The sequence below is a fragment of the Peromyscus leucopus genome, chromosome 2 (genome assembly GCF_004664715.2).
Source record: "Peromyscus leucopus breed LL Stock chromosome 2, UCI_PerLeu_2.1, whole genome shotgun sequence".
NCBI classification, from domain to species: domain Eukaryota; kingdom Metazoa; phylum Chordata; class Mammalia; order Rodentia; family Cricetidae; genus Peromyscus; species Peromyscus leucopus.
The window spans coordinates 44,854,031-44,875,446 of NC_051064.1; the positions used below are offsets into that span (position 1 = coordinate 44,854,031).

General features: G+C 40.8%; 1 protein-coding gene across 1 annotated transcript in view; it reads left to right on the forward strand.

The window, feature by feature from the left end:
• The window catches only part of Mdn1 (midasin AAA ATPase 1), a 155,929-nt gene that overhangs the window by 55,844 nt on the left and 78,669 nt on the right, over positions 1-21,416 (forward strand). Inside the window, 14 exon segments of the mRNA XM_028872751.2 lie at positions 230-376; positions 2,994-3,135; positions 5,121-5,255; positions 5,334-5,472; positions 6,044-6,182; positions 6,432-6,559; positions 8,649-8,793; positions 11,098-11,227; positions 14,224-14,442; positions 15,062-15,259; positions 16,450-16,658; positions 17,512-17,634; positions 19,729-19,926; positions 21,080-21,187. Coding sequence (XP_028728584.1) covers positions 230-376; positions 2,994-3,135; positions 5,121-5,255; positions 5,334-5,472; positions 6,044-6,182; positions 6,432-6,559; positions 8,649-8,793; positions 11,098-11,227; positions 14,224-14,442; positions 15,062-15,259; positions 16,450-16,658; positions 17,512-17,634; positions 19,729-19,926; positions 21,080-21,187 — 2,160 coding nt within the window.

Below are 21,416 nucleotides of genomic sequence, written 5' to 3' on the forward strand. Positions count from 1 at the left end.
ATTTGATGGCCTCTTTTTCTTTGTTTATTGTTACATGTATAGATCTATTATATTATGGATAGATTGGTACATAGACAGAAGTACAAATACATACATAAAAGCTGCTGAGTCTCTTTTGTTTATGTCTATATGACCTTAGGGCCGATCACTTTGTGTTGGCTATCTAGTCATGTGCTCATTGTTAATAGGCCTTTCATGCACACACATTTTATTTTTGTACATTGCCTAGGTGCTGTCTAGAGCCTTCAGGAACCGGTTTGTGGAGTTACACTTTGATGAGTTGCCCAGTTCTGAGTTGGAAACGATCTTGCACAAGCGATGTAGTTTGCCGCCGTCTTACTGCAGTAAATTGGTTAAAGTCATGTTGGACCTTCAGGTATTTCATATCCTCATCTGAACTTAAATTTAGATGGACTACATTGATTAGTATTGGCATCACAATTTGATAGTTCTCTCAAGCAGGAGCACGTCTGTCCATTTAATTTTAGAGAGTAAGGCTTTTGTTTGTTTGGTGGGTTTGTTTTGTTTTGGGGAGATCTTGTTCTAAAATATACCTGTTACTATCCATTATTCGTATGTATTCCAGGGGTTGGGGGAATTGAGCCCAGAGCTCGTGTGTGCTGTGCAGACTCTTATTACTGAGGTATAGCTCCAGCTCCTCTTTGTAAATCAGCACTTTATCATTATAAATTTTTATGATATTTATAGGATAATAGTTCTCTAGTTGTGTATATTACTTGCAGTTTTTGGCAAACTACTTATTTTTTCAAGACTGTTTTCTTATGTTGCCTGGAGTAGCCTAGAACTTGTGACTTTTGTTTTGTTTTCCTTTATAATAAAGATGTGAACCAACGAGCTGGTTCAGTGGGTCACAACACTTGTGCAAACCTGTCGACCTGAGTTAGATCCCCAGAACACACTGCAGCAAGGAGAGAACCAACATTTGAACACTGATCTCCGACCCGTGCTTACAGATAAAATAAAATCTAGAGATGATGTTGGTTAAATCTGTGCTTATAACACTTGAGTGGCAGACATGATTACCTTTCATACTTCTCTTTTGTTAACTATAAAACTTCAGTTGGTTCCCTCCACCCCAAGGCTGGTGATAGATTCAGGGCTTTGCACAGACTAGTGAAATGTTCTGCCAGCCCCTAAGGTTTGTCAACTTGGGAGGCAGAGGCAGGTGCCTCTAATGTTCAAGGCCAGCCTGGTCTACAGAGTGAGTTCCAGGATAGCCAGGGCTACACAGAGAAACCCTGAGGGGGATGTTGTTTATCAGAAATTAATTAAATTGGGTTCTAGAAAGGTATTAATATTCTTGGTTACAACTTTATGTGTCTTGTGAGTTTTTGTTTGTGTTTTGCAACCCATTGGGTCCAGTTAATGCTGTCTGCATGAGCACAGGCAGCTTAACAGTATCCACTCTCCTCAAAAGAAATGATTCCTCCTCCCTCAGGAGTCATCAGTTGCCAGTAGTGCATCAATTTCATTTAGAAGGGGCCTATGAGCCCCTCCTTCATCCATGTTTGAATTTTGACTTGTTTGGTCTTGTTATACAGGTAACCCATAGCTGCTCTAAATTCATGAGTGCAACCATGTCAGATATTAGCATTCCCCAGTGCTCATCCCCATCTTCCAGCTCTTGCATTCTTTCTCCCTCCTTTTCCATGATATTTCCTAAGCCTTTCTGAAGTTGATATAAATGTCCCACTTAGGGCTGAACATTTATAGTCATTCGAACTGTTATTAACTCTTTACATTGACTGTTGCTCACTATTAAAAGACTTCTCTGACCAAGGTTAAAAAGGGCACTAATTTATAAAGAAAAGTAGAAGGCAGATAACAAAATGTCTCTTTAGTAAAGTATTCATAGTAGATCGCTCCCTAGGACCTATGTCTTCACTAGCCATGGCTTTTGATCAGGTATGAATTCCCTCCTGCGGAGCAGGCCTCAAATACTATCAGAATATAGTTAGTTACCTGCATAATCATGGCACTGTTGCATTAGTGGGTACAGTTTGCCTGGCAGATCAGTGCTCTGGCATTCTGTCCACTGCTGGGTAAGTTTATTACTCACTTTTTCTTCCCCAGCAAACTGTATAGTTCCCTTTTATACTCTGAAAACTAGTTGGCAGGGAGGAAGTTTCCAGATCAGTCCCAACATAATTTCTTTGTCCTACAACCAAAGTATGCTGGGTCTTCAGTAGTAGGATTTTACCATCTAGTTATTTATAGCGGGCAACCAAAAGCAGTGGCATGTGTTGTGTTGACCAACAACTCATAGGCAGTTATCTCATATCTGGCACAGATCTTTTTTTATAACTCATGTCTTCTGAGAGGAGTGTTGTTCACCCATGCAGGTGCCTCTGTTCAAATTCCTTCTAATTTTTAGAGTTTTATTTTGTAATTAATTTACAAAGTAGTTGGTTTCCATAAGGGACTTTCCTGCATCTTTAGTTTCAGTTAATCCACCCTCTGCCCTTTCTTTTCCCCTTGCCTCTTGCTCTTTCCCACTTTATCCCCAATGTCCTCCTTCTCTTTCATATCACACATGTTCTGTCCCCTAGCCCTGATTGTCTTTTATCTTTCATACTATGTATTCTCTTTTCTGTATGGGAGGTAGAGTTTCTTTATTTATTGTTTTTGCATATTAGTTTGAACATTTTTTTTTTTTTTTTTTTTTTTTGGTTTTTCGAGACAGGGTTTCTCTGTGTAGATTTGCGCCTTTTCCTGGAACTCACTTGGTAGCCCAGACTGGCCTCGAACTCACAGAGATCCGCCTGGCTCTGCCTCCCGAGTGCTGGGATTAAAGGCGTGCGCCACCACCGCCTGGCTAGTTTGAACATTTTTTCCAGATAATTGTAGGTCATTTGCATTTCTGAGAAGTTAAATCTAATAAAATGAATTTGTTAAAAAATTTATGTAAGATATAATTTATGCTTTCTATTTAGTATAGTAAGAATCAGTTATTTGTTTTTATACTTTAATAGTCCTACCGTAGACGGTCCTCGGTGTTTGCTGGAAAGCAGGGGTTTATTGCCCTTCGAGATCTGTTCCGATGGGCTGAAAGATACAGATTGGCTGAGCAGACTGAGAAGGACTATGATTGGCTACAACATTTAGCCAATGATGGTATGTTTTAAATCATAAAATGATGCCAGATGTGTTATTAAAACAAATGCTTTCTAATTTGTGTATGGTACATTCATTTTCTGATTTGTTCCAGAAGCGGCCTTTCTTCCTCAGCCTTCCTTGCTCTTGTCAACTGTCATAGTTCTGGCAGGCCTCTGCTTCCTTGTGGTTTCCTTAGTTTAGGCTGGGTCTTGCTTTTCAGCTTTGAATTGTCTGAAGTTCATGATTCTCTTGCCACCTCCTGTGAGTGCTGGGATTATAGACAAGAACCACTATGCCCAGCTTCTGTGGGTTTTCTAACCTACTTTCGTGGCTGTGTGTGGAAGGTGGGCTCTAACATGCCCCCTTTAGAAATTACACAGGAGATTGGTAGCTTGTTGCCTTTGGTGTGGTGACCAAAGATAGTCCAAACACTGATCTGGTTATTTTAGTTTAATGCATGGAAAGAGTTTATGTTATTTGCCATGAATCAAAGAACGCATTTTGTACTCTTTTGGTTTGGAAAGTCATTAATTAATATGGACCTTTTAAAATAAGGAACATAAATAAAATCGTCCTGTGAGAGTTTTTTATTTCCCCCTCTGGTACGAAAGTGGTGGCTCGCTGGGGATTAGTCCTGTTATGACAGGGTCATGGGACAGGATCCCAGCTCTGGGAGGATGGTCCTTTAGAAGGTGACTTCTGGCCCCTTACCTTCAAACACCCTAATGGAAAAAGTGGTGAAGTGGGAAAGGAGTTTATTCAGTATGGCTATGCCAGGAAGACCTGGCTGAGGCTGCCTGGGGCATGGGGCAGACACACACAGTCTAATGTCTTCAGGAGCTAATGAGCTTTTGGAGGACAAGAAGTGGGTGGAGTTAAGCAGTATCTATGGCCTGGCGGATCATTTCTTAGGGTTGATTACACAGTGCCCTGTCAGCAGTAAGAAAGTTGCTGCTGCCTCAGAGTGGATTTAAATCTGGTCAAATAATGTTTATCCATTAGAGCCAGTTTGTTTTGTTTTGTTTGTTTTTGGAATAAAAGGTAGGACTGTAGGAGAGGACAACTCAGAGAAAGGACAAGGCTAGGTGGGCAAGATGCTATTAGGCCTTCAAGGTTAGCACAATGGCTGCACACTTCTAGGAGCTGTCATGGTTAAAGGTGGCAATTGACAGTCTGTTGATTATGATGCCCCTGTGGACCTTGGTGATACCAGTGCTCTATAATCCTAGCACTTAGACTGAGGCTAGCCTGGGTGGCATAATGAGACTCTGTTGGAGGGGATAGATAACACATTTTTAGGCTTTTAAAGTAGTAACACATGATGAAGCATTTTTATCTATGTATGTACCCATGTAAGTCACTACTTACACTGAGATTTAGAGTATCCCCAAATCTCAGAAGCTTCCTTCATTTGTGTGTTTGAGGAAGGGACTCATTTTGTAGTCCATAGTCTAAGACTTGCTATAGCCCAGGCTGGCCTTAACTCATCTGACTCGCCTTTCAAAAGATCACAGGCTTGTGCTACCATGCCTGACTTCTTTCTCTTGTAAGTGGAGATAATCATTTCTGATTTTCCCATGAGCTTCGCCTACATGGGATCCTACAGTGTATACACTTTAGGTTCTGACTTTGTGTACAGAGGGACCATGTCATCCTTTTTCCTTAAAATTGTATGGCAACCCATCATAAGGCGTTAAACTCTCTTACTCATAGACATTTGGATCATTTAATTGGGCTGTTGTGAAGATAGCTGCTCTGAACATCTTGTATGTCCTTTGGTATACACACTTGCTCATTTGTGTTTGAAGTACTTGATAATCACATTATTGGGGTTTGGCTCTAGTGCGTGGCTGGGTTGGTATAATGGGCTCTTCTCGTTTCTCAAGGTAGTTTTTAGATCCCTGCTCCAGCAGCAGCGGGTGAAAGTTACTCTTACTTCATGTTCTCAGCATTCTTCACTATTATTACAAGATACTTAATTGTCCCTTTATTTCAACCTTCAGGTTTCATGCTTCTGGCAGGCAGAGTCAGGAAGCAGGAGGAAGCTGATGTAATTCAAGAAGTCCTTGAAAAACATTTCAAGAAAAAATTGTGTCCTCAGTCTCTTTTCTCCAAAGAAAATGTTCTGAAGTTACTGGGTGAGTAGACCCAAACCCCATAGGAACATGAATAAAATTGAGCTCATTAGAGCCTACAGTTCTATTCTGCTTTGACAGGTAAATCGTCTACCCAGTCAAGTCGGTTGGAATCTCAGTTCAGCCATGTAGTGTGGACCGAAGGCATGCGGAGACTGGCAGTGTTGGTGGGCAGGGCACTGGAATTTGGTGAACCTGTGTTGCTGGTTGGAGACACTGGGTAAAGCTCTGAAGCCATAGCTCGTTGAGAAGTCTCAGTTTACTGCCGTGCGATCGGGTTACATCTGCAGGGCTGGGTGAAGCACTTGGGAGTTTCTTTCCCTTTCCTTCTCACTGTCATCTTCTTCTCTTTCCCTCCCTCCCTTTTTCCTTCAAAGCAAGATCTGTTTTTTCTTTACCTTCATACTAAATCCTTGCTTATGGAAACAAGTGTTTTCTCCTGTTGTGTTGTTGGAACTATTTTTATCCATTTATTCTTTTAAATGTGTTCAGTAGGTGTGGAGAGCAGTTACTAGTGTTTCTTGGAGAGTCTCTGAGGATTGTGTTTCTTCCTCTCCCGTGATTTTGTTGGTAGAACTGAAGGAATGAAGTGATGACTTTGTGTACAAAGGATTCGGGGGGGGGGGGCACTGGTGTTCTGCAGAGGGACAGCATGAGCCTGGGTTGCAGGGATCCTCAGTTGAATTAGGCTTGTAATGAGATCTCATCGGCTCACCTCTTGCTGATACAATGTCTGGGGCTATGTAGTTGGAACAGATGCTGCTTATTAATCTGGTGTATATTTCTAATAGGTGTGGGAAAACTACCATCTGCCAAATGTTTGCATCCTTGGCAAATCGGAAACTATACTCAGTCAACTGCCACTTAAACATGGAGACATCAGACTTCCTGGGGGGCTTAAGGCCAGTGAGACAGAAGCCAAATGACAAGGTTTGTCTAGTAGCAAGTGTTGATATATTTATTTAAAGAACTGTGGTTTGTGAAGTTCGTGTAATTGGATTTGTAGTGGAAGCTCTAGTTCAGATTTATGTATGCGTGTATCACTTCACTGGTCTGTAGGGTATCTTCACAAATTTTTGTCCGTTTCTTAGACCCTTTCTTCTTGAAGAATGTGTGTTTTACCTCAGACATGTAGCTATGTGTGTATTTAACTCCTCCTGCTTCTTTTCGAAACCATAGGAAGAATCGGACACAAGACTCTTTGAGTGGCATGATGGACCACTGGTTCTGGCCATGAAGGAGGACAGCTTTTTCCTCTTAGACGAGATCTCATTGGCTGATGACTCTGTCTTGGAAAGACTGAACAGGTGACATAAGTGAGGGGCTTGTCTTTACTGATGAATTTGTTGACCTGGTTTTGGTCTCCTGCATTTATTAATTCTCCACTCTTGGTGCATAGGAAATGATGGATGTGCAGGAGTTGCTGTTCTTTTGGCTTCAGGGATCAGATGGTTGTTTAGTTTGTTTTATTTTTTCCCTCAATAATCAGAAACAATCAGTGTGGGTTGATAGAGCTAAAGCCAAATGAGCTTGAGTTAAAATGATTTTTTTAAGCAGATTATATGCTTACACTTCATTACTTAATATTTTAAATGAATTTAGTATTAGAATCCTAACTTTGATAACTGTAAGGCATTTCCACAACCTTAGACAATATTAGTCCTAATATAGTGGTACCCATTTTTCTCTCTTATTGAGGTATTATATATCATAAAATGTACTTTGTTTATATTATAACTGCAGTTCAGTGTTTAGTGACCTTAACTGAGATTTTCAGTCACCACAGTCCAGTTAACATTAATACCATGTAGTTGGATCTCTCCTGAACAGTTAATTCTGGATTTTACCCCCATTTCAGGCAACCACCAATTAACTTTGTCTCTGCAGCTTTGCCTTTATTCTCATATATTCTGTGTTAATACTTGTTTCATATGTTATGTTCATGCATGTAAACGTGATGGATGAAGTAATCAGCATTTGGGTGTCTTCCTCTGTTGATGTCCACTTTATTTTTTAGACAGTCTTTCACTGGTCCTGGAGCTCATCAATTTGACTATACTCTTGCCAGCAAGTCCCATGAATCCAGACTCAGGTCTTCCCTCATGTTTGTGTGGCAAGCCCAGTGTCAGCTGAGCTCTCTCCCCAGCCTCTGGAAGTCTGGAAGTCACCTTATAGCCCAGACTGGCATCCCTCTGGCACCAATCTGTTGTCAGTTGTTTTTTCTCTTTGGGGGGCCCACCACCCAGCTTCCAAATAAATCACACATGGAGGCTTATTCTTAATTATATTCCTAATTATAAACGTCCAGTCTTTGCTTGGCTTGTTTCTAGGCAGCTTTTCTTAACTTTAAATTATCCTATCTTTTGCCTCTGGGCTTTTCCTTTTTTGTTACTGGTTGTGTGCCTGGGTGGCTGGCCCCTGATATTCTCCTCTCTTTTTCTGGCTCCACCTTTTCTCTTTCTTCTCCCAGATTTCTTCTTCTGTATACTCTCTCTGCCTGCCAGCTCCACCTGTCCTTTTTCCTGCCTCACCATTGGCCGTTCAGCTCTTTATTAGACCATCAGGTGTTTTAGACAGGCAAAGTAACACAGCTTCATGGAGTTAAACAAATGCCACATGAACAAAAGTAGCACAGCTTAAAATAATATTCTACAACACCAATCCTCTTGCCTCAGTTCCCCAAGTGCTGGGATTCCCAGTATGAGCCACCATACCCATGCAACTCTGTATTAGTGTTCCGAAGTTCATCCATAGCACAGTGTATGTTACCTGTGGGTTTCTTTTTGTTACTAATAGCATTGGATGTACAGCATCTTGTTCACCACTTCCTTGTTTGTTGGTATTTTGTTATTTCCACTTTGGAAATTTCCCAAAGTGGAAATAACAAAATAAATTGTGTAACAGTAAATCATTGTATTTAAGACACATTTAAAACCCATTGTCATGATAGTGCATTAGTAGGGCAGTCTAGAAAAAGGAATTGGTTTGTTTTTATCAAAAGTATGTTCCTAGATTAGTGAAATGGCTCTGGGTAAAGGTCCCTGTGAACCCATTTGGTGAAAGGAGAGACCAGTGCCCAGAAGTTGTCTTCTGACCTCCACCTCTGTTCTATGGAACTCAAAGGCCTCCATACATACACACCCAAAATAAATAAGAACTTAAAACAGAGAAATAGGTTACTCATCGTTATGATGGTGCATACCTGTAATCCCAACATTCGGGCAGAGGCTGGAGAGTTCTTGACCAGAATAGGCTACATAATGGACTCTATTACACAGACACCACTGAACCTGTTACCTCCACAAAGGACTTAGTTTGTTTTTTAAAAGAATGTTGGCATCCACAGAATATAGTACAAAAGCCTTTTCTAATATTTTGTCCCAATTTTTGTTTTAGTGTCCTTGAAGTGGAAAAGTCTCTGGTATTGGCTGAGAAGGGCAGCCCAGAAGATAAGGACAATGAAGTAGAGCTCTTGACTGCGGGGAAACATTTCCGGATCTTAGCGACGATGAACCCTGGGGGCGACTTTGGGAAAAAAGAGGTAAAATGCTTCCTGGAGCAGAATTTTGGTTTAGTTTTTTACTTCAGCTTATGGACACCCATAAATGTAGTATGTTGTACTACATCTGTATAGTGGTTGACAATTCAGTGATGGATTAAAAACTCATAAAAAAGTATGTATGATTATAATCACTATTATTGAAAAACCGTATAGACATTTCTGTATTTGCCATTTCACTCAATGTGCTCAAGATGTCATGAATTTCTCTCTTCACTGACTTGTCCCTGTGAGTTGCTCTCATTCTGCCCAACACTTTAACTGTTCTGGGTTATACCTTGCTTTGAGAGACTCTCTTTCAGTGTCCATGTGTATTTGTGTTTGAGACAGAGTCTCTGCATAAACAGGCTCTTGAACTCGCTGCCTCAGCCTTCTAGGAATGTGTGCACAGATAGAACTTGGCTTTCTTAAATACCAGAGTGGTCTTAGGAGTGATTGCTAAGTGTCAAAGAGACGTCACAGCAGTGTTAGCCGTGGTGGTGCATACCTAGAATCTCAGCATTTTGGAGATAGAGGGTCTACAACCATCTTGAAGCCAACATGGACACGTGGTTTTATAGATAAAACATGTTTATACTCTTATAAGTTATGTAAATCACCAACATTGTAAGTACAGTTCCTTCTTTTCAGAAGGTTGTACTTAGAATCAGGCAAGAACTAACAATCCTGTGGTTTTAAAAGCTCAGGGAGCTATTTGGTGAGAAGTGCAGAATTATGTAACTGGTCAAGTATAAGAAGAAAAATGAAGTGATCTTCAGTGAAGCATTACGACTCTTTAATAACTTGTTGGGTGCCTAAAATGTGAACATGTTATTTTTTTTAGTAGTATCAGAAGAAAAGAATGTTACTGTGCTTTAGAGATCTGGTTTCAGGATTGTTTACATTCACTCCCACACATAATGAACACACAAACACTTGAAATGAAAACAAACAATGTTGCATAGTTGAATACACTTAGAACAGTCTTAATAAGTGCAGGGTGCCCTATTAAGAACCCTAAGACCCATTTGGTTGACACCGCCAGGGCTAGACCCGCATCATTCCTTTCCTGCAGGAAGTATATCGTATCATATATGTTGAGCTCAGGTTCTTAAACTGTGGCTTGTCACCACATAAAGAATTGTGTCAGTGAATGGGGGCGATCATGAAAAAATTTTGCAACAGTAAAGGGTTTCTGAATATATAAAGACCAAAAACTAATTCAAAATCAATACATAATGATCCCAAGTATTCCTAGCAACTCTCACTGTCTTGCACCACGCCACTTCGCTGAAGTCTGCTCAGACACATGACATACATGCTTTGTCCTGTGAGTGTCACTCACTACACATAATATGGATGGCAGTGAACACTGCCTGATACACCTCTGCTCAGATTTAAGACCATTGTGTGCTGTGAACTCTCCTGTCATGCGTTTACTGTGTGTGTAAATATGGCAGTCTTACAGAAACAACTGGCTTAATTATAAAATAAGGAACTGTAATATTTTATAACAAAACACCCTCCCACCCACTCCCCAAAAACATCAACAGCAAAAAGATTGTTAATTTTCCTGCCGCCTGCCAGGTTAGCTTACACTTTGCATAACACAAAGTGGCTGGCTACCTTTTACCTAAGGTAGAATGAGGTACGCTCTTAATAGAGCATGTACTAAAGACATTGGTGATAGAAGGCCAGTGTGAATGTGCGACCATGAACCTAGCTGAGCTGTTCCGTGATACAGACATTGTTCTTGACCTCTGAGTAATAGACCAGAGTGATGATGGTTACTAAGAAGTTGATGATGAATAACTATGCACCTGTAACACTGCAGACTTCTGTCACTAGCCATTCTGAGTTTGGAAAAGGAAAGTAGAATGTAACTAGTAACAGAAGCTCTCCGACTGCAAGAGCAAAACAAATTGTTGTATGAGAGGTGAGATGCATGCCTCTTTGTATTTTGTCTCACTTTGAGCCTCAGGACAGCACTTCTCTATGGGAAGATAGTTGTTTGTGTAACTGAATAGAAAGTAAAGGGGCTGACTGGTACTGGAATCCTGCCATTGCTACCACTTGCTCCTTGAGGCCCTGAAGTTCTCCACAGCATCAGTAAACAGGGGTGAGAATGCCAGTGTGAGGGTATCCTAGAGATGAATGTGGTAACATCTGTGAGGATCCGCTAAACTTGATTCACTAGCAGAGGGAGTGAGAGAGGAGCCACTATTTGCTGGAGTCAATTCTTTTCAAAGGACTAGTTCTTTAGCTTCAAAAACTTTTAATTCTCATTTGCCATTGTGTTTCTTATAGCTGTCTCCTGCCTTAAGAAACCGATTTACAGAAATATGGTGCCCTCAAAGCACAAGGCGTGAAGACTTAATTCAAATAATAAATCATAATCTTCGTCCAGGATTGTCTCTGGGCAGAATAGGTCACAAAGGTGAGTTTGCAGGTAGTATTGGTGATGGGTTGGAGGGGAGTGACAAGGTGTGTATGAAAATTATTTGTAACTTTAATCAGTGTTATAAAAATGAAAAAGGCAGGAATAGGAGCACGACAGATCTTGGGAAATACAGCATTTGACTCTTACTATCTCTGAAAGTCTTTTCCCGATGTTTTTCTCTTTATATTTTCACAGGTTATTTGTATATGTATGTATGCGTAGTTTACCTGTGTGTGGACACGTGGAGACAGACTGAAGTTAGGACTGTCTGCCATTGTCCTACCTTACTTGCTGAGGCGGGTCTTTTAGTCACCTCCATAATACACCAGTGGCTCTGGGGATCTCCTTTATCTCCTGAGACTGGAATTAGAGCAGGACACCATGCCTACCCAGCATTCACGTGGGCACCGGGGATCTGAGCATAGACCCTTAGGTTTGGGTGGCAATCACTTTAAGCTCTGAGCCATATCCTTAACCCTTTTAATCATTACTACGTTGAAGAGTTTTTATTTGAATATTCATTTTTATGTGTCATAAGTGAATCTTTCACTCTATTCTGCTTTCAAGTGTTCATCTTACTATAAACACCTAAAAACAAAGGAAATCAGAATGATATTTAAAAACTCATATACAAGTGTACTGGAGTTGGCAAGTCCTAAAACATCAAGTCTAAATGGGTTTTTAAAGCTTACATTGGTTTAATGTGTTTTTTTCTTTATTAAGAAATTTTCTGGCCGGGCGGTGGTGGCGCACGCCTTTAATCCCAGCACTCGGGAGGCAGAGCCAGGCGGATCTCTGTGAGTTCGAGGCCAGCCTGGGCTACCAAGTGAGCTCCAGGAAAGGCGCAAAGCTACACAGAGAAACCCTGTCTCGAAAAACCAAAAAAAAAAAAAAAGAAATTTTCTGCTCACTCCACATACTATCCACAGATCCTCCCTCCTCCCACCCCCAAGCCCTCTTTTCTAAGCCACCCCGCATCTCCACATCCCCCAAATCGAGGTCTCCCATGGGGAGTCAGCAGCCTAGGCAGGCCCAAGCCCCTTCCCACTGCACCAAGGCTGTACAAGGTGTCACACCACAGGCACCGGGTTCCAGAAGCCTGCCCATAGACCAGGAACAGATCCCGATCCCCCTGCCTGGGTGCTCCCCCCCCCCCAAACAGTTCGAGCCAACCATCTTCCGTATCCAGAGGGCCCAGTCCAGTCCCATGGGGGATCCACAGCCACCAGTCCACAGTTCATAGACTTCCACTAGTATGGTTAGTCATCTTTAAGAATTCTTCTATTGACCTTTGAGAATCATCAAATGCTCTTAGAGGTTACCCCTGTGGTACTATGGAGGGATGGTACAAGGTTTTTGTGTTTTTTTGTTTGTTTGTTTGTTTGTTTGTTTTGTTTTTAATCTTCCATGACACCTCTTTTTTTAATTTTTTTATTTTATATTTTAATTTAATTTTACATATCAGCCAAGGATTCCCTTGCTTTCCCGCCCCTCCCCCCATTCCCATCTCCTCCAGGGCAAAGACTCCCCTGAGGATTGAGTTCAACCTGGTAGATTCAGTCTAGGCAGGTCCAGTCCCCTCCTCCCAGGCTGAGCCAAGTGTCCCTGTATAAGCCCCAGGTTCCAAACAGCTCATGCACCGAGGACAGGTCCTGGTCCCACTGCCTGGATGCCTCCCAAACAAATCAAGCTAATCAACTGTCCCACTTATCCAGAGGGCCTGATCCAGTTGGGGGCTCCTCAGCTACTGGTTCATAGTTCAAGTGTTTCCATTCATTTGGCTGTTTGTCCCTGTGTTTTTTCCAACCTTGGTCTCAACAAGACCTTTTCCCATTCTGTAGGCTGTTGCTTTGCCTTGTTGACCATATCCTTTGCTTCTCAGTTTCAAGAGGTCCCATTGATTGATTGTTTCTCTCATTGTCTGTGCTTAATGTATGTTTTTCTTGTAGACACCAATTGGACTAAATTAGGAACCTAGATTTGGTTCTGAGACTCAACATACAGTACTTTGTAGATCCCTTTTTCTACTTAATAATACAGAAAAGACACTTGATTCTTTGGGATTTTTGTTGTTGTTGTTGACATGCTTTTGAAACATGTCCTAAAAGATGGTTCTGAAAACTGGACAGTTGTGAGAATCGCCTCCATATTACCTGCTGTCGCCCCGCTGTTTGAGGAGAAATTGGCACTGCAGTCACCCAGCATAGGCATCCTTTTTTTTTTTTTTTTTTTTTTTTTTTGGTTTTTCGAGACAGGGTTTCTGTGTAGCTTTGCGCCTTTCCTGGAACTCACTTGGTAGCCCAGGCTGGCCTCGAACTCACAGAGATCCGCCTGGCTCTGCCTCCCGAGTGCTGGGATTAAAGGCGTGCGCCACCACTGCCCGGCTAGGCATCCTTTTTTAAAGGCAGACATGGCATAATAATTTTCAGTTTTTCATCTGGTGGTTGATCAGCGATAAAATCTTTTTGTTTTATTTTGATAGAGCGTCTTGGCTAGGTTGCCTAGGCTAGCTTCACACTTTGGATCCTTCTGCCTCAGCCTTCCAAACACTAGAATAACAAGCATGCTCACCACACCTGGCTTGTTCCCTACCTCCAAATGTTTACTGTTCATTTCAGAAGTTTTATATAGAGTTCTTTAAATTTCATTGACGATGCTTTGAATCTTTATGTACTACTTAAGGATGTTCTTTATTTTCAATTGTTTTATGATAAAAATCTTTATAAGAACAGCCATTCAATTTGAATCATGAGACAAATTTCTGTGAAGCCTCACTCTATTCACCAAATGGATGAATGCCTAAATTAGAAAACCACACATAAATGAAAGAACTAAACTAATGCCACTGAAAAGTTGGCAGTACCCATTACGGTAGAAGAAATACCAACAGGTGCACATTCACAAAATGTCTCATAGAAGCTAAGAAGCATAGACCTTGCCTCCCCTCTGTTCTGGGATGTCTCAGAAAACAGTTACTTTTGCTTTGTTCCAAGGGGCTGACATAGCTGAGGTGATGCTGGATTTCATTGACTGGCTGACTCACCAGGAGTTTGGACGAAAGTGTGTGGTCAGTATCAGAGATATTCTGTCTTGGGTTAACTTCATGAACTCAATGGCGGAGGAAGCTGCTGTGAAAAGGCTAGAGACCATCTCTCCTGTGACGTCTTTTGTCCATGCCGCATGCCTGGTGTATATAGATGGAATAGGTTCAGGTATGTTTTCTCTTGGGGACAGTGGGCTGTCAAGAAAGAGGAGAGTGGGAAAAGGAACAAAGCCAGATCATATATTTTTAGAATCACTTCAGTTGGATATTTCCAATACTCAGTCCCTTTTCCTCTTTATATTCTTTGAAAAAATTAGCACTTTTCAGAGTGGTTAGCCAGGGAGAAAGCTCAGTGCATAAAGGAATTTGTCACCAAGAGTAATGACCTGAGTTTGATCCCTCAAACCCACATTGTAGAAGGAAAGAACTGACTCCCACAAGCTGTCCTCTGACCTCTTTATTCATGTGCTGTGGTACTTGTATATATCTCCCACCCCACTCCCCACAATAAGTAAATTGAGGAACCAAATGACGAACAGCGCTATATATTGTCTCCAGATCAGTTTGTGATTGGGTGACATCAGTTCATCCCTGAAAACGCTGCATTATAAATTGAGGAGAATGTTGGATGTGCGTTCTTCCTTTTTCCTTAGGGCTGCTTTACATTGGAAGCTGTATGTAGCCTGTAGTTCTGCTGAGGTCCTTTTCCTTACGAAAAGGTCTGAGCTGTCACTGATCACAGTGGGTTTGATGGTGCTACGCCCTCATGTCCTGATACTCTCTTATAGGGGTAACTTCCTCTGGGTTTGGTACGGCCCTCTTGGCTCGAGAAGAATGTCTGAAATTCCTCATAAAGAAACTTTCCAAGGTAGTCCGGCTGACAGAATGTCAGAAAGATGAGTTGAAGATTTATGATAGACTGAAACCCAAAGAATTCACTGGTGTGGATGACCTTTGGGGAGTTCACCCATTCTTTATACCAAGAGGTAAGAGTGGTTTTAAATAAGTGGTTACTCTCATCCTGTAGCTTATAAAACTACTTCTGTTAGGGCTTCGTTTCGTGTGTGTGTGATGCAGGATTGTTTTTCACATGGTGAAGTTCTAAACCCCACTAAAGCTAGCAAGCCCGGAAGTGAACTACATAGCCCTGCTGTCTTATAATGCATCTTTTTTTTTTTTTTGGTTTTTCGAGACAGGGTTTCTCTGTGTAGCTTTGCGCCTTTCCTGAAACTCACTTGGTAGCCCAGGCTGGCCTCGAACTCACAGAGATCCGCCTGGCTCTGCCTCCCGAGTGCTGGGATTAAAGGCGTGCGCCACCACCACCCGGCTTATAATGCATCTTTACTGTAAATTGTATTATCTTACAAAACAGGTTTGTAAATCCTTAAGAGCTGGTAGTTTTCCTCAGTCTTCCCCTCTGGGCATCTGCCATAACCTGGCTGTTGTACAGAGACGTAGAAAATGTCTGTTCATGGAGTTGGGTAGATGAAGTAATGGTTAAATGAGAAATGAAGTATAAGAGACAATAGATTTCACTTCTGGTCCTGGCTCTTCTGCTTGTTAAATTTCCTTTGCCAAATATTGTTCATTAATTTTGTGGTGCTAAGATTGAAGAGCCAGGGTCTCTGGCATGATTACACATCTCCTACAGCAGCACTCTTAATATTTATGACTGTTACTTCCATGTCAGCGTCATCTGTTGTCTAGTCCCTGCCTCTGTGAGTAATAATTATTGAGCAGATGAAATGTACAGAGGCACAGTGATAGTGCCTCCTCAGAATTACCATGATTGCAGGATTACCATGACAACAACACATCATCAGTAGGTTAAAACCTGTCTCACGACGGTCTAAAGGATGTGTAGTACTTGAAGTGTAGTTTGTGAAAGAGATGTCGGCTGCTAGACCTATCTTTGTGGTGTGTGTGTGTAGTAAGTAAGTGGAAAGATGGTTTGTACTAGGCACAGTTGAGAAAAGTATGTTATGGGCTTCAGAATTCCTGTAAGGCATTTTATAGATCCAGAACTGGGAGAATCCTGAAAGAGGGGATAAACATGTTCACTCTAGTAGTACTCACTGATGGTAACCTATCTGATGCATAGATATCCTTGGGTTGAGAGGTGTATAGGATTTGGTTATACTCAGCTTGTGTCTCACTGTGCTTTTCTTTACTTAAGGACCTGTCCTGAATGGGCACAATATTGCTGACTATGCACTCAGTGCAGGCACCACAGCTATGAATGCCCAAAGGCTCTTAAGAGCTGCTAAACTGAGCAAACCTATTCTCCTGGAGGGCTCACCTGGTGTTGGCAAGACAAGTTTGGTGGCTGCATTAGCAAAGGCTTCAGGAAATACCCTGGTTCGAATCAACTTGTCAGAGCAGACGGTAAGCTTCGGCAACCTAAAATGCATATGGGATAAAGAGAAGTAGGAGCCGGGCGATGGTGGCGCACGCCTTTAATCCCAGCACTCGGGAGGCAGAGCCAGGCGGATCTTTGTGAGTTCGAGGCCAGCCTGGTCTACAGAGCGAGATCCAGGAAAGGCGCAAAGCTACACAGAGAAACCCTGTCTCGAAAAACCAAAAAAAAAAAAAAGAGAGAGAGAGAGAAGTAGGATTGTCTGTCTACTTATAAGGATTTCTGATGAAAAATCATGACTCTTAGCACCAAAACTATGGCATGCGGGGATAAGTATCACAGAACTATCCAAACTAAGTCTTCAGCATTCTTCATAGCCGGCACCTGCAGTATTCTTCTCTTATTTAGATGTTTTAATTCCAGTTTTCTTTTGACAAAGGACTACTCATTTCTGTATGTAACGTACCATTTAATCTTTTTCCCCTTTCTCACAAATCTTAGAAGTAAAGTAACTTTTTAAAAGTCTTATGAAAATGTGGGACAGAGATGAAAAATTGATCAGGATCTGGGAGCAAGGCCCTGGCATTGTTAGTGCTTTTGCTAATGTTTGTGCTAAAGCTCCCTAATTAATCTTCAAGAAGAACTAATGATCTGAGCATCTGTTCAAGGAGATTGATACTTGGTGCATTTTGATCAGAAAATTCTTAGGGCATGCTTGGGACACTACATGAAAAAGAGAAAAGGTCAGGGTCAGGGAATATTGTATGAGGTCCACCCAAGCATTTATCATTTGAGAGTTAATGGTTTTACGTTCCAGTGGATTTATTTTTCTTTCTTATGTGTTTGTTTTCTCTTTGGTAATGATGTGACCTCTTGTTACAGGACATAACTGATCTGTTTGGAGCAGATCTACCTGTGGAAGGTGGCAAAGGTGGAGAGTTTGCCTGGTGTGATGGCCCCTTGCTGGCAGCTTTGAAAGCAGGCCATTGGGTTGTGTTGGATGAGGTGAGCATCAGGACCAAGATGGGATCACAGATGGGTGAAAAGCAGTCAGAAGACGCAAAACCAGGTGTTTTCAATGGAGGAGTTCATGGAAAGGACAGACCACACTAGTAAAAAGATCCTTTAATTTCATTACTAGTCAGAAATGTCCCTTGGCAGAGTGCACATGCAGAAGGGTAATTCATTTTGTCTTCCTCAGTTCACTGGTATTCCTTTACCAAGATGTACTTCATACTAAATTTTCACCAGAGAAAAACTACATCTTTCTTTATTCTCATGTCTCTGGCAAGCTTGCCGTATTCACATTTATTTCAAAAGTGCTTTATAAATTGTGTCAACCACTTGAGGTTTTGATAATGCTCCAGGGTAGCTGGGAATATGTATATACACACACAATGATATACAAAAGTATAAAAATCAGTAAATGATCCAAGTTAGATATATATTTAGTGAATTACTCATCTGAATTGAAAGCCTATCATGAGACATGCTAAGTACTGAATCTTTTGGGGGTATTCAGTCTTAATTCAGAAAGTGGCTGGATAGGGATGGCAGTTTCACTGGATGCACACCTCTCCTCCAGTCCTAGATGACAAGGGGAGAGTTATATGAGAATCAGTCAGATGATTTGCTGTCTGCTGTTCAGGGCAGATACCAAGGAGAGACAGATACCCGTGGTTCTAGAGGGGAGCAGGTGGGAATATTTATTAGTCAGCAAAAGAGAAAGCTTAGATTTAAGCTAAAGGCCACACTGGCTGTATTCAAACTTGCATTCAGGGATTGCAGGACATTCTAGAGTTGGATACGCACTTAGAGGAATCTTCTATTTAGGAATATTCAGAAGACTTCACTGTGCTTATAAGACATGATGAGGTTCTGGTAGAAATAACTCAAGATGATTGCATTGTAGTGATTTGCATTCTTCCATTTAGTTTTTCAGTGTTACCTAAAGACCACTCATGTCTCCTATCTGTGAGCTCTGACTCAGAATCTGAAGGCCTATATTTAGTTAGTTCTTTTCATTCTTTATGTCCCCAATCTCAAAACTATTGTTGAACATTAACTGTAGTGTAGTTGGGTTTTTCTTATCCCAACTCTTTGTTCCCAAATACCTAGCATCCGCTTCCCAAATAACCACACAGAAGCCTATATTAATTATAAATGCTCAGCTGATAGCTCAGGCTTGTTACTAGCTAACTCTTACACTTAAATTGACCCATAATTCATATCTGTTTAGCCACATGGCTTGGTACCTTTTCTCAGTATGACATTCTCATCTTGCTTATCTGCCCTTGCTGGTGACTTCTGACTCTCCTTCTTCTCAGAATTTTCCTAGTCTGGCTCTCACTCAATCTCTTCCTGTCCAGCTATCGGGCAATCCGCTTTTTATTAGCCAATGAGAGTAATACATAGTCATAGTGTACAAAAATATTGTTCTGTAGCACTGTAGACCCACTTTGTGTTGTCATATCACAAAACTGAAACCCACTTGAAGATTTTGTTCAGTATTTGAGGGTGTTATTACAGAGACCAGTGTAAGTTCATTATAATTGACATAATTAAATGTGTTTGGAAGATTTTAAAAGTTTTGTTATGTTTGGTTTTTTTAAGTTTAGTCTGTATATTTCCGTATCTTAACTTATATGTGGGTAGGATCAATGGTTTGCTGGTTAAGAGCACTTGTTTCTCTTTCAGAGAATGGCTGTTCAGTTTCCAGTACTCACATTAGTGGTTCATAACCATCTATAACTCCAGTTCCAAGGGATCCAAGAGCTTCTTCTGACTTCAGCAAACACCAGGAACACATGTGGTGCACATACATACGTGCTAGTACACCACTAACACACATAAAATAGATAAATCTCAAAAAAATTTGAAGTCACATACAGGCTTTATATTCATACATACTTGTAAAATTATTTATATATAATAAAGTTTACACCTATCCCAAATCTCTTACAATATATGAGAAATACAATTTGAGTTTCTCTGACTTCAATCAAGAAAACTTTACTACCCATAATTACTGCCTTGTCTTTTGTTCTAGTTATACACTGAAATAATGAAACAAATATTTGCATTTTCTCTTCCAAACAGCTTAATCTGGCCTCTCAGTCCATACTAGAAGGACTCAATGCTTGCTTTGATCATCGAGGAGAAATCTATGTACCAGAGCTAGGCATGAGCTTTCAAGTTCAGCATGAAAAGACCAGGATTTTTGGTTGTCAAAATCCGTTTAGACAAGGAGGTGGGAGAAAGGGCTTGCCCAAGTCTTTCCTTAACAGATTCACTCAGGTAAGATTCCCTGCTGCCCTGGAAACCAGTTGATGCTTGCATGTCCACTAACTATATGACAGAGGACTTGCTAAATGGTCCTCCTCCCCTGTCTTTATCCTGTGTGTACTGTGACCTGGAGACTTTGGTGTGTTGTCATTTAGAAGACAGTGAGGTTACTGCCCTTATAAGGACTTCATAAATATGCTCTGGCATAGAGGCTGGTCATTAATGATTTCAATGATGATCTTTTACAGGTTTTGTAATGAAAGTAATGTATTTCAGGATTAAAAATGAGAATAGAAAAGTGACATGAGCTGGGCATGGTGTCACATGCATTTAATCCAGCACTTAGAAAGCAGAGGCACGTGGGTCTCTGTGAGTTCAAGGCCACCCAGCCAGTGAGACCCTGTCTCAAAAAAAAAAAAAAAAAAAAAAAATCCACGAATAAAATCTAGTATCCCTCCTATCATTAGCAAAATCTAAAATGTTATATCTTTATTCATTTTTTGCAAAGGGATGTGTTTATACACATGCTTATATTAGTTGGTATTTTTCACAGTTTGATTAATTTAGAATTTTGAAAGTGCCTCTAGATGTTAGCTCTAATATCCTGTTCATTGATAATTAAACATTTTTTGAGTATCATTTAATGATGTTTATTGTATTGGAGATGTGGCTCAGCAGTTAAGAGCACTGGTTGCTTTTAGAGAGGACCCTGGTTGATTCCCAACATGGCTGCTCACAACCATCTGTAACTCCAGTCCCAGGGGATCTGACACTCTCTTCTGACCTCAACTGGCACCAGGCACAAATATAACTTTTAAAAAAGAATGTTCATTATGAAAATTGTCAAATACAAAAAGGTTGGGTGAATTTTAAAGCAATCATGTTCATACTAACAGTCTGAATCTGAAAGTATTTAAGAATACTTGTAGGAAATTGTTGAAAACAAATGTAATCTAAAAGTGAATTGCACAGGTCTCTTTTCTCTAATTTGCTAGATAAAGCTTAAAAGCCAAGTTTGTTATCTGTATTTCGAAACTAGTTCTTCATTCTAAGAAATTTCTAAAACTCAATTATTGCTCTTTTATATTAAGTAGAACTAGCACATTGTAGGGTTGTCGTTTTCTAGAGAAAAGCATTGATATTGTGTGATGTTTGGGTTTTATAGGTCTTTGTGGATCCCCTTACAGTAGTTGACATGGAGTTCATTGCCAGTACTTTGTTCCCAGCCATTGACAAAAATATTGTTAAGAAAATGGTAGCTTTCAATAACCATGTAAGTACCAACTTGTATTTCCCTTGCTCTTTTAACCCAGCATTTCCTCAGAACAAGACTACCAAATTCCCAGTCTACCGAAAGAAAACTACGGTATTCTGTACATTTGTGGTGGGATGCGTGCTACCCCTTGATGGCTGTGTCCTTTCTACATTGTGGGCATAGCATTGATGCGTGCACGTCTTCTTGGCCTTTGGAAGTTTAGGTTAGGAGGAAGCATTTGAATCTT